Below are 13,907 nucleotides of genomic sequence, written 5' to 3' on the forward strand. Positions count from 1 at the left end.
GTTGTTTGGGTTCTTCCTTAGAGGAAGTGCAGTGAATGTTATATAATATCTTACAGTTTAGCCAAGTTGATTCATATAATCTAGAATACCTATCAGATACAAAGGAGGTCCTCTGAAAAGGGGTATAAACAACTTAAGTTGCTGATTCCCATGTTGTTCCCGAAAATCAAAGGATTTGTCCAACTCAATTATGAGGAGCTAGAAAGAGTAAGGTCCTTCCAATGTTATTGATATAATGTTATTGATATCTGTTGGGATATTTTAGGAAGTTCTAGATTTGATTCCTATTGCTTTTAATTATGTATTGTGTTAGAAGTCTCACATCGACTAGAGATAAGGCCAATTTAGAATATATAAGAATATATAAGTGGACGCAAATCTCACCTTAGAAGTCGGTTTTGTGGAGTTGAGTTAGCTTTAAAGTCTTCTTCTTAACATGGTATCAAAGCCAGGTTAGAACCTATCCTAGTGATATTTGTTGTTTGTTGGGTATATTGTTCCACCTACTATCAGACTCCTATCATGCCACTCATTAATGTCTAGTCTAACGCTCGAGATGTATATATCTCGGCATGAGGAGGATGTGTTGAAAGTCCTACATCAACTAGAGATAAAGTCAATTTAGAGTGTATAAGTGGGTGCAAACCTCACCTTATAAGCCGGTTTTGTGGAGTTGAGTTAGGTTTAAAGTCCACTTTTTAACATGTAAATTGGTAATATCTTGATTTTATTACTAGTACATAATCCCAAAACGTTAATATGAGATGTATGTAATGAGACTGAATCAGAGAGAAATTATTTTCTTCTAAACTTGAGATGGTATAAAAGCTCCTAATCCTTGAGAGCCTCATTTTTTATACAACCTTCATTGTTGTGTAAACCCTAAAACATGGTCTTAATTGCTGTGTAAACCCTAAAATGCCTTCATTGTTGAGTAAATCCTAAAATGCAGCCATCCTTGCTATGACTCTTTGGTCTCCATTCAGGCTTCATTGCTGCACGATTCATTTTTTATCCAGATTCATTGTGTTCACATTCATTCTTCCCTCTCTTGCCTTAATTGAACATAATTGTTATGGGTGAAATGAAAAATGGAGACAAGCCCTACAATGTAGGAGAATTACAGAAAGAAAGAGAAAGTTCCTTAGTAAACTGAAATTGTTCGATTTACATAATCATACATAAAGACAGAGGAAGTCATGCTTAGTAAACAAAATACCATCAAATTAATAATAAATAATCTCATGTAAGTTCCCAGTATATATAAGATTAAATCCAATTACTATAATCTGATATAATATCTCATAGATGTCACGAGAACAAATAAGTACAAGTTTTAACCCTCTTTTATAAATTACCAATATCAACCTTTCTTTCATAAGCTTCAATTCAATTTCTTATTAAAATTAAGATGTGAGATTCATTTGTATCTTGGATTATGTCATCTAAAACTAGAAATGAAAAATAAATGAAATATCCCTTACCTATATTTCTAGGTATTGCGATAGTCAGCATAATTATTTTATTGCAATAAACACTTCATCAAAGCAAGAATGATAAGGAACTCAAAATACTTTCTCTACTTACCCTTTTATGATGCAATCAAGCAAAAGAGGATATATGTTGAAGTCTTTAATTAGACGAGCACTAGCAGCAACTTTGTCATCATTGTCAACATTCTCTAGAAGGCGACTTACCTAAACGTTGCTACCATGTCAATAAAAGTAATACTACTGAAAGAGTGATACATAAGTAGTGATTTCTTTATTTAAACTCATATTAGGCATCACTATGTATCTTAATATGTTAGGTAACTGAATTAGAAATCACCCAACTTACTAACACACTCACACCAGGACTCTCAAACACTATGAAATGAATGAATCGAATTGTATTCACATCAATGAACCAAGAATACAATGAAGAATCAGAGAGCTTAACCTCCCTCACAAGGTCTAGGACCTGTTCTGTACAAAGAAACTAATTGTCTAACTAACTGAAGTACAAACGTTTCCCCTTTTATATTTCCCCTTCCCGCTTTCTCCTAACTGTTAAGACAGTTAGGAGTTCTCACTTATTTCACTAACTTCTTCCTTTTCTCATAAATTTTCCAACTCCAAACATTACCCCTTCCTGAAGATCAATCTTGTGTCCAAGGTTGAGCTCAAGGAATTGCTCTTGAATGGTGATTTTATCCTCCCATGTTGCTCCGTCCAGCCCTCCTTCATTCCACTCAATCAGTATCTGCTCTCTTACCTCCCCCCCCTTTTTGTTGTTGCCTTTTCTCCAGTACACGTACAGGCCAACAAGAAGGTCCCTCCATGGGCAAATCAGCTAGTAACTCCTCTATTTTCTGTGTTCCAATGGCTAGCTTCAGCTATGATGCGTGGAATACCGGGTGTATTCTAGATGTGTCAGGCAGTCACAACCTGAAAGCCACTTCCCCCACCTGTTGGATCACTTCAAACGGCCCATAGAACCAAGCATATAGTTTTGGGTGTATTCTAGTCAGCATATAAGATTGTTTGTGTGGTATACACCCAGTCTCCTACCTTAATTGTCACTAGTTTCCTATTGCGTTTTGCATGTTTCACCATCAAGTCCTGCACCCTCATCAAATGAAACTTAAGCTATTGAAGTGCCTCGTCTCGGGTTTGTAACTCTTGTATCATCACCTCCACCGCTGTCTCGCCCAAAATGAACCTAATCAAGGTGGGTGGTGCTCGCCCATAAACTAATTCAAAGGGCGTACACCTTGCTGCTCCCTGGTAGCTTGTGTTGTACCAGTACTTTACCCATGGCAGGATGGTACTGCAACCCTTTGGTTGCTCCGAGCAGAAACACCGCAAATATCCCTCAAGCACTCGGTTCAGCACCTCCGTTTGCCCATCCGACTCCGGGTGATATGTGTCGTGCTCATCTAAAGGTTTGTTCCCTGCAACTTAAACAGCTCTTTCCAGAACAAACTCAAGAATAAGGGGTCCCTATCACTCACTATCGACTTGGGTACCCCATGTAACTTCTCCACTTCTTTTACAAATGCTTCTACTACCGTGCGGGCAGTATAGGGGTGCTTTAAAGGGATGAAATATCCATACTTGCTTAAGTGATCAACCACTACTAAGATAGCATCGTACCCCTTGGATTTTGGGAGTCTCACGATGAAATCCATGCTGATTTCTTCCCATATTGCTTGGGGAATTGGTAAGGGTTGTAGCAGCCCTTGTGGTGAAGCAACCAGGTACTTGTGCTGCTGACATACCACACAGTGAGCCACATCCTTCTTCATCCATTCCAATACAAGGATTGGGCCACCCTCTTGTATGTGCGGTATACCCCTGAATGCCCCCCATAGTTCATGCATGCAGCTCAGCTAGAATCTGCGGGATCCATTTTGACTTAGCAGATAATACTAGCATGCCCTTGTAGTGTAACCTCCCATTTTCCAAAGTAAAAGTTGGATGCATATCAGGGTTCTTGGTAATGTTTTCCACAATTTTCTGGAGCTCTCCCTCTTCCTCCACTTCCTCCAGTACCTCTTGGAAGTCTCTCCAATAGGGTCTTACGATTATTCTCAGCTCTTTACCCTCCTCCTCTAGACTCCTGGCACCATCTTTCTCCTCCATTGCCTCCAGTCCCTTCTAGGATAATGCATCCACCACCTTATTCATAGCTCCCGATTTGTATATTATATCAAAATCGTAGCCCAATAGTTTAGCAATCTAGTTTTGTTGATTCTTGGTTGTCATTCTTTGTTCTAACAAGTATCTCAAGCTTCTTTGGTCAGTATGGACCACGAACTTTTGGCCTAAAAGGTAAGGCAGCTAGTGCTGTATCGCCATCACGAGGGCCATGAGCTCTTTCTCATAAATCGACTTGCTCAAGGACACTTCAGACAAACCTTTACTGAAGAAAGCAATTGGACGCCTGTTCTGTGTCAACACGGCTCCAACTCCCACTCCAGACGCGTCGCACTCAATATGGAAGGCCTGAGCGAAGTCGGGTAAAGCTAACACAGGTGCAGTGGTCATGGCTGTTTTCAGTTTCCCCATCGCTTCCCTGTCCAAATAAAACTGCCCCTCTTCAACATATCAGTTAGAGGGCGAGCAATCTTGCCATTGTCTCGAACGAATCTCCTAATATCCAGTCAAACCCAAAAATCCTCTTAGAGCTTTGATGGTTTTGGGCTCCTCCCACCCCAAAACAGCTTCCACCTTTTCTTTATCCATTTCCACCCCCTTCTCGGATATCAAATGTCCCAAGTATCTTATTTGCGTTCTTCCAAACTCACACTTCTTGTAGTTTGCCACCCATTGATGTTTCATCAACATATTCAACACACATCCAACATGCTCCAGATGTTCTCTCCAATCCCTACAATAGACCAAAATATCGTCAAAGAATACCAGAACAAACCACCTTAAATGTTGTTTCAACAAGGCATTCATTGCACTCTGAAACGTGGCAGGGGCATTGGTAAGCCCAATGGGCATCACCAAGAATTCGCAATGCCCTTGGTGTGTCCTAAAGGCGGTCTTGTGGACATCCTCTTTTCCATCCTGATTTCCCATCCTCATTTGGTGGTAGCCATCCTTGAGATCTATCTTGGAGAAATACCGCACCCCTCCCAACTCATCAAGCAACTCTTCTATTACTGGAATAGGGAATTTATTGGGTATTGTGGCTCGATTAAGAGCTCGATAGTCTATGCAGAAACGTCAGCTCCCCATCTTTCTTCTTGACAAGGATGACTGGGCTAGAATAGGGGCTGGTACTAGGCCGGATGATCCCGTTTTCAGCATTTCCTCCACCTGCTTCTCTATTTCTCCCTTCAGCAAAGTGGGATATCTATAGGGGCACACGTTAATTGGGTATGCCCCTTCTTTCAAAACTATCTTGTGCTCCCTCTCCCGCTCTGGAGGTAAATCTCGAGGGCTCTTGCAACACCTGTTGATATTTTTCTAGCACCTTCTCTGTCTCACTCCCCTGTTCCACCGTCAGCCCCTGTTTCTCCCCTTCTTCCCTAGGTACCTCTATTTGTCTGAACCCCCATATCACTGCAATTGTCTCCACCTCAGTGATTTTGAGCAGTGCTTCTGGTGCTATTATTTCTCGAGCCAAAGTCGGGTCCCCTCTGATCGTCATCTCCTCTCCTCCTTGTCGAAACGCCATGGTTAAGTTACCCCAGTTAGTTACTACTTCCCCCAACTTAGCCAACCAATCCACCCCCTGAGTCAAGTCGGCACCTCCCAAATTCAAGACATAATATTGCTCTGTAACTTCGACTGCCCCCAGCTGAAACACCACTCCCCGACAACATCCTTAGGTCTTCTTCCTCTGTCCATCGCCCAAACATACCGGATGCGACTTAGTGCCATCTACTTCCAATTCTAGCTCCTCAACAACCTTCTTTGATATAAAATTGTGACTGGCGCCACTGTCCACCAAAACCAATACCGTCTTTCCCTCTAAACTTCCTTGCAGCTTCATAGTCCTCGGTTGGGTCAGCCCCCCGACCGATAAAGAGGACAACTCCAGTCGCTTTTGATCTAACTCTTCCTCTGCTTCTCCTAATTCCTCCTCTCCATCTTCACCCAAAAGGATCACCCTTAAGCTACGTTCAGGACAATGGGGACCAAGGCTAAAATGCCCTCCACATCCTCTTAAGATACTCTTGGTAAGAAAGGTTTCGTACCCCTCGGCCTTTGGTATCATTTCCCGTAGCATTCGTGCCTCTCCCAACATTATTCACTAGGTTCTCTTCCCTTCTCACCGATCCTACGCTTTCCGCACCCCCCATCCTCCCTATATTCGTGCAACTGGGTTCGACTCGTGTTATCGCTCCAGTCGTCCCGTCCCCAAAGCCTGCCTTGAATTCGACACGTGCCTCCACTCCAAGACTTCGTCCCCCTCGGATGTTCCTCCACACCCCTCGCAATCCGCATCGCCACTAGTAGTTCTTGCAGATCATGTGGTTTGATGAGATTTTTAATGTTTTCTTGCAATCCGGCAAGAAAATACCCCAAAAGCTGCTCATCGGTCACACCCCCCGTCTGACCCACCAAAACCTCGAACCCTTGAACGTAATCCTCCACTGTCCCAGTCTGTTTCACCGTCGCGAGTCTCTCGAAGATCGACCCTTGTTTTCTTTCTCCGAATTGCCCTATCAAAGCATTCTTCAACCCCTCCCATGTGTGATCCCTCGCTTTCTCTCACCAGAATCGGAACCAGTATTCGACGCTGCACTCCATACTCACATACGCTTGACGCACTCTCTCGCTCTCCTCCAACCCTTGAAATTCGAAAAATCTCTCCACTAGATGGATCCAATTCAGGGGGTTTGTTCCTTCGAACATCGGTAATTCCACTCTCTTCCTCCAATTGAATTGCTCCTCCGTTTGTCCCCCATCTCTTCCTCCAGCTTCGTCCTCCTACCTCCTCCGATTTTCGTTGAGTGATGACTACCATCAGATTGTTGTCCCCCTTGGTTTCTTTCCCGTCCGTCCCACCTTCTCAATATTTCTTGCAGATTTTGTCGCATAGCCACCGATTCTGCATTCACTCCCTCCACTGTAATTTCAATCGCCTCCAGCTGGCCCTCTACTGCTTGCATTCTCCCCTCCATCGTTCTCTTCTCTCCCAATCAAGATACGGAGGGTCGAACCACTTTGTTAGGTAACTGAATTAGAAATTTCCCAACTTACTAACACACTCACACCAGGACTCGCAAACACTATGAAATGAATGAATCAAATTGTATTCACATCAATGAACCAAGAATACAATGAAGAATCAGAGAGCTTAACCTCCCTCACAAGGTCTAGGACCAGTTTGGTACAAAGAAAGTAATTGTCTAACTAACTGAAGTACAAATGTTTCCCCTTTTATATTTCCCCTTCTCGCCTTCTCCTAACTGTTAAGACATTATTTCACTAACTTCTTCCTTCTCTCATAAACTTTCCAGGTCCTAACATAACATCTCAGCTATACTAACATCCCAACACGCACCAATAATTAGCTATCACATGAAAAGTTTACCAAAAAAAAACATGGGGCCAAACCAAACCCATGTACAAAAATACAATGTAAACTTCCTTACTAAAAAACTAAACAACTCTATATTGGAAGTTGAAACCTATTATGAAAGAAATCAAGAACAATCTTTGATGGCATAGTATCATACCATTTATAGTGAATCTTATTTTTTAAACACAAAGAAGCTAATTTATCCTCACAATGGTTACCCTCCCTAATAAATAGTAATTTGCATATGTAAAAATATCAAGCCAAAATGATTTCTAAATGTAAATTTGTAGGAAATAGGAACATTTTAGGAGATAAGAACTTCTTTGACTTTTATTTTTTCCAAGTTTTTTGGGCACTTGATATAACTAGGTTCAATGCATAATAAGAAGTAGCGGCATCTTAGTTATTCTCTTGTAAATTGATTTTGCATTGATTATCTTTGTAATTCTCTTGTATATAAATAAATCCGTTCTGCTGGTTAAAATTATCAATCAAGCATATCAAGAAAACATTTGTTTCTCTCCTATAAAAAGTATTCACCGGTAACTATCAAAGAATTTCAATTATCAACATATACAACTTGGAGGGAACGCTTCATTAAATCTTAACTGTCAATGCACAGCCATATGGCCAGCATTCTTTAATAAGGAGAAGCACTACACTGGATTAGGACAAAAACGATTGGTAAGAGGACATACTCTTCCCGATACACAGACATGATAGTAAGAGAAACCAACCTTACAATAAGTAAATGATTAATATGTAAGAAAAAAAGGTTACAATTTTCAAGGATAGACTCTCCCAAATAGGAACCAAGTAAGACAAAGCAAACAAACACCGATTGTGTTAGGTTTCTGGGTCAGAAACCAAACTAGACAGCCACTCACTCACTCAATTCTCACACAGATAACAAAAGAATGGGTTTCTTGTATTCAAAACTGGTAAGATACAATGTATAAACAATCAATAGGAGCCTAACCTCCCCCATAGGACTAAAAGTTCCTGTCAAAACAACTAACTGTCAAAAGTCCTCTATAATTCTTCCTTCTTCTCTTATACACTCTTCATTCCGTAACATTACCCACCGCCTCATCATCAACGTTGTCCTCAAGGTTGAAATTTGGATATTGATCCTTTTTAGTCAACTTGTCCTCCCAAGTAGCTCCCTCTCTTCCTCCTTCTTGTCATTCCACCAATATCTACTGGACCATCTCCTCTCCTTGTTGTATTTGCCTTCTCTCCAAAATTCTAACTAGCCAGAAAGTAGGTCCTTCTACTTGCAACTCCGGTGGCAGTTCCTTTTCTACCTTCTTCGCACCCACTGCCTTTTTAAGTTGGGATACATGGAAATTGGGTGTATCCTAGCTGTTTCCGGTAATATGAGCTTATAAGCCACTTCTCCCACCTGCTGCACAACTTGGAAAGGCCCGAAATATCAAGCTGATAACTTCAGATGAAGTCTGGATGGCATGGAAGACTGTTTATGGGTCTGATCTTTAAGTAGACCCAATCCTCAACCTTAATATTTGCTGGTCTCCTCCTTTTATTCGCATGTTGGGCCATCAAATCCTGGGATCAGGTCAAATGAAACCTCAACTGTTTAAGAGCTTCATCCCTCATTTGCAATTCCTGGTCAACTGCTTCTCAAGGGGTTTCCCCTGGTACGAATCTACTCAAGGAGGGAGGAGCCCTGCCATACACTATCTCAAAGGGTGTGCACCTGATTGCACCTTGATAAATGGTATTATACCAATACTCAGCCCAAGGCAGCACTGTACTCCAACTCTTTGGCTGCTCAGAGTAGAAACACCTCAAGTAACCTTCCACAATCATGTTCAACACCTCAGTTTGGCCATCAGGATGATAAGTTGTACTCATCCTGAGTTAAGTCCCCTACATCTTGAATAGCTCCTTCTAGAAAATGCTCAAGAACAAGGGATCCCTGTCACTGACAATTGAAACTGGGATCCCATGTAAACGTGCTATCTCCTTGACAAAAACCTTCGCCACTCCAAGCTAAATAAGGATGTTTGAGTGGTAGAAAATGACCATATTTGCTTAGCGGTCAACCATTCAAAGTTATCAAATTCAAGAGTTTACGTAAACTCGTGAGAGTCAAGTAAACTCGACTTATAAACTCAACTCGTAAACTCGTAAGAGTTTACTTTAGATGAAAAAAAATATATAAATAATATCTTAATTCAAATAAGTCTACAAAATTATATAACTTTAAATAAATAAAATTTATAATTATATTATTAATAAAAATAAATATTGTAAAACATAAATACTTGGATTATTGTCATTAATTTTGATGCATTTTATTAAATATATAACTTTCAAGCTCGCAGAATCGTTTCAAACTCGCAATTCTACACAATCCTACCGATTTCACAGTCGATTCTATTGAGTTTACGCTAAAAACGAGTTTACTTCCGAGTTAACTTGGAAACCATGCCTGGGAACGTAAACTCGTACAAGTTTACGAGTTAACTCGAGAGTTTGATAAACCACTACTAGCACTACATCATATCCTTGGGATTTTGGCAGCTTTACTATAAAATCCATACTCACTTCTTCCCAAACAGCGTGAGGTATGGGCAAAGGTTGTAACAGCCCTTGAAGGGAAGCTGCCAAATATTTGTGCTATTGGCACACTAAGCATCCCGCAACAAAGTCAGTGGCTGACTTTTTCATCACTATCCAATACAAAGATTGGGCTACTTTTCTATAAGTCCTATAAACTCCTGAGTGGCCTCCTATACTGTGAAACTCAACCAAAAGCTTGGGTGTCCAAACAGATTGAGCTGAGAGCACCAGTCTTCCCTTGTAATGCAGCCTGTCCTGTTCCAAGGTGAAATCTGAATGAGTTGGGGTCCTTCTAGATATCTTTTATCACCTTCATCAGCACCTCATCCTCCTCAACCTCCCTTAACACCTCTTGGAAATTTTTCCAATAGGGTCTGGCAACTACTCGTGACTCCTTCTCCTCCTCTCCACCACCTTCTCCTTTGTGTGACAGGGCATCTGCCACCCTGTTAGTAGACTTAGTTTTGTACAGAATCTCAAAGTCATAGCCCAAAATTTTTGCCATCCAATTGTTGATTTTGAGTTGTTATTCTCTGCTCTAGCAAGTATTTAAGACTTCTCTGATTCGTGTGCACAATGAACTTCTGCCCCAGGAGATATGGTCTCTAATGTTGGATAGCCATGACTAAGGCCATCAACTCCTCATATATAGACTTGTTTAAAGACCCCTCTAATAAGGCCTTACTGAATAAGACAATGGGTCTTTTCCCCTGGGTCAGCACTGCCCCTACTCCTCCTCCTGAGGCATCACATTCTATGTGAAAAGTCTGACTAAAGTCTGGTAATATCAACACGGGTGCAGATGTAACAGCCTCCTTCAACCTTGCCATGGCAGCCTTGGCATGCTCAGTCCAAGCAAATTGCCCCTTCTTCAACAATTATGTTAGGGATTTTGCAATTTTGCCATAATCCTTCACAAAACGCCTATAGTATCCTGTTAGGCCTAAAACTCCCCTCAAAGCCTTCAAAGTTCTAGGCTCTTCCCACTCTAACACTGCCCTGATCTTTTCCTGATCCATCTCAACTCCCTTCTCTGAAATCTGATGTCCCAGGTATTTGATCTGGGCCCTCCCAAATTCACATTTTTTCTTGTTAGCCACCCAGTTATTCTGCTCGAGCACCTGTAACACCAATTTTCACATGTTCCAAGTGATCCTCCCAAGTTGGGTTGTACACCAATATGTCATCAAAGAAAATCAGCACAAATCTCCTTAGATACTGCTGCAATAAGTTGTTCATGGCACTTTCGAAGGTTGTTGGCTCGTTAGTGAGGCCAAAAGGCATCACCAAGAACTCATAGTGGCCTTGGTGAGTCCTAAAGGCAGTTTTATGAATATCTGCCTTCAAATCTATCTTTGAAAAATACCTAGCTCCTTTCAATTCATCCAAGAGCTCTTCTATCGCAGGGATAGGAAATTTATCTGGTATGGTAGCCCGGTTCAAGGCCCTTCGGGCTTGAAGTATGGATAATGCCTCAAATCCACTCTACCTCATGCTGAAAGTAAATTTTATTTCGAACTCAAAGATATTACTTCTAAAGGCTCATCATGTCCAATATTAACTATCTTAGCAGCTTAATCTATAAGGTAAAGGTTCAAGGTTGATTCTATATTTCTACACATGTGTACACATACTCAAGAAAAGGGCCATTGGTAGCCCACATATATTATATTTGAGGACTGACCGAATAGAATTTGCAAAGATCTATGTACAGAAATAGTAAAGTACATTCCATTAAACATAAATTATTTATCTTTATTGGTGGGGTTGAGGGTGATGAATCCTCATTGTCAATGCAAGAGAAGTATTTAAACAAACTTGGCATATATAAAGCATATCCACATACCGTTTTGCAAGATAAGGATCTGACTGCTTGAGATTCTGCCTGCAGACCAACTTGAAGAAAAGGCTGAACCAAAATCATAATAGCAAAACAATAAGAATAACCATTACAATGATAACACAGTTAAATAGGAGAATAATACAGAACCTTATGTATGCAGAATGAAAATTGTTTGCTAATGATTCAAATGTCTTATTCCAATAACACTGAAACATTATATGAAGATAGAAAATGATTATATAAATTAAAAATAGAACTAATATATCCAATATTTTAAATCGTAATGGAAGACTTGGAACAAACATTCAATTCCCCACAGATATCATAATGGTCAATGATGATCAATTTACAGAGAAAGAAACTCTAGTTCAATCAGTTATTCAGTGCATAAGAAACAGAAACAAAAAAACTTAAGTCAATTATTGTAGTTCACTCTTGCGAATTAATTTTCTCAAAAACAATAATCTAACTAAAACTATAAATAGATAATATTTTGGCAAAACATATAATACACTTTAAAAAAATATATATATAGTTTACTTTGGCAATTTGCAAACCATATTCCACTAACAATTTAGAAATCAAAAATAGAAAGAATGAGCTAAGAGTGCATATTGCCAACCATATACTGCAGGATCAAAGAAGCTCCCAACGTCGTATTGAATAGTTTTTCAACGCATGCGACAAGAGTATTTTCTATGTCAGGCACGTCAAAGTTAGTCTGTAGTGCACTGCAAAATTAAAGGAGAAAATCATGAGAAAATTTCTCCAGAACGAGGTATTATGTCATATGTCATCGAATTAACAGTAAACACGACCCCAACTTTATGTCATGACGAAGAAGAGAATTTAAAAAAAATAAAAAAATAAAAAAAACCTACAACACAAAGTCATAGAGAACAGACATAATCATGCATGCAAATAAGTTCTCCACTGATCAAGATTCAAACACTAAATCGTTTTTATGTTTTGTAAATAGGTGAAAGCACTTCGTCTATCAAATCATGATAATGTACCAAAGAGAACCATGAGTTGTATATTTTTAATTAAAATGCTTTCAATCAAAGTCAAGATGAAAATTCTGAATGCACACAAGTCTTAATAATGTCAAACCTAAATCCCCAGAAAAATTCATCATAAAGACCATAGATAAATTTCCATTTTGTTGAGACAGCAACACTTAGTTTTTCCTTTTTTTGAAGAACAATCCTATGCACAGACTCACAAACACCCCCATTTTAAACCAAGTAAAAACTCCTATAGGCAGCAAAACATAGAAAGATGAAAAGGGTACAGCATAAGTGAGAAAAAGAAGCAAACTTGATAATGACTGTAAGAGGGAAGCGATTGAGAAAGTCCCTAGCGGAATCATCGCTTTGCGCCCCTGAATCGAATCAATGTTATTCACAAAGTGAAAATACTGGTAAACAAAGAAAAGAGAAGTGAATAACAGGTAAATTAGCAACCTGGGTAGTGACTAAAATCAGAAGCTGCTTCGAGAAGTTGAGATAGATCGCCCATGGCGTCAGTGGCAGTGAGTCTGAAGCAGAAACTATAAATAAGAAAGAAAAAGAAAAGGAAAAACAGGAGAACCGGTGGCAAATGACGTTCTACGTGTAAAGCAAGTATAAACTGCGCCGAAAAATATTTGATTTACTTTTAATAATAAATAAATGGGTTAAATATGTTTTTAGTCCTGTACTTTGGGACGATTTTGATTTTAGTCCTTCTTTCAAATTAAGGTACAATTTAGTCCTTCAACTTTGAATACTCTGGTTTTAGTCCTTTTTACCAAATTTTTTTAACTTTATTTGTTGTTTCAAGCACGTTTCATTATAGCATTTGGACTGTTTACACGGTTTGACACATTTTTCTTATGTTAACTGAGAAACACGTTTAAAACAACAAATAAAATTAAACAAATTTGATAAAAAAGGACTAAAACCAGAATTTTCTAAAGTTGAAGGACTAAATTGTACTTTAGTTTGAAAGAGGGACTAAAACCAAAATCACCCCAAAATATAGGACTAAAAACATATTTAACCCTAAATAAAGTTCTCAATTTGACTAATGGTGGCCTATAGGTTAGTTGTTTTGAAAAAGATATTTTTTAAGAAATTTTTTAAGTGAGGCTAAAAAATAAGCTTCAACTTCTAAAAGCTTCTCAAATAAGTTAGAACTAAGATTTAACATTACTATAAATTTTAATTAATTTTTAGAAATAATATTTTTTATATGTACATATAAAATTATATATTTTATTAGATAATTTAATATATTATAATTTTTTAACTGAGGTTTTCCAGTTTGTCCTCACTCACACAACTTTCCAAGAAAAGGTTAAGCACGCTTAATTATGGAGTTCTTATGAGTTAGACTATCGAAAACCAAATGCATTGATATGAGGAGTCAAATCAATTTCTTTAAGTTATCCTTCAACTGTATCTAT

The 13,907-nt window shown here is 39.2% G+C and overlaps 1 protein-coding gene across 1 annotated transcript in view; it reads right to left on the minus strand.

The window, feature by feature from the left end:
• The window catches only part of LOC106756443, a 42,483-nt gene extending 29,418 nt beyond the window's left edge, over positions 1 to 13,065 (minus strand). Inside the window, exons 1-5 of the mRNA XM_014638876.2 lie at positions 12,925 to 13,065; positions 12,779 to 12,842; positions 12,081 to 12,189; positions 11,462 to 11,524; positions 1,588 to 1,697 (exon numbers count right to left, since the gene is read on the minus strand). Coding sequence (XP_014494362.1) covers positions 1,588 to 1,697; positions 11,462 to 11,524; positions 12,081 to 12,189; positions 12,779 to 12,842; positions 12,925 to 12,979 — 401 coding nt within the window. The 5' untranslated portion in view covers positions 12,980 to 13,065. The remainder of the gene's footprint in view (positions 1 to 1,587; positions 1,698 to 11,461; positions 11,525 to 12,080; positions 12,190 to 12,778; positions 12,843 to 12,924) is intronic.
• Positions 13,066 to 13,907: the final 842 nt, after the last annotated feature.

This window comes from Vigna radiata, chromosome 2 (genome assembly GCF_000741045.1).
Source record: "Vigna radiata var. radiata cultivar VC1973A chromosome 2, Vradiata_ver6, whole genome shotgun sequence".
NCBI classification, from domain to species: domain Eukaryota; kingdom Viridiplantae; phylum Streptophyta; class Magnoliopsida; order Fabales; family Fabaceae; genus Vigna; species Vigna radiata.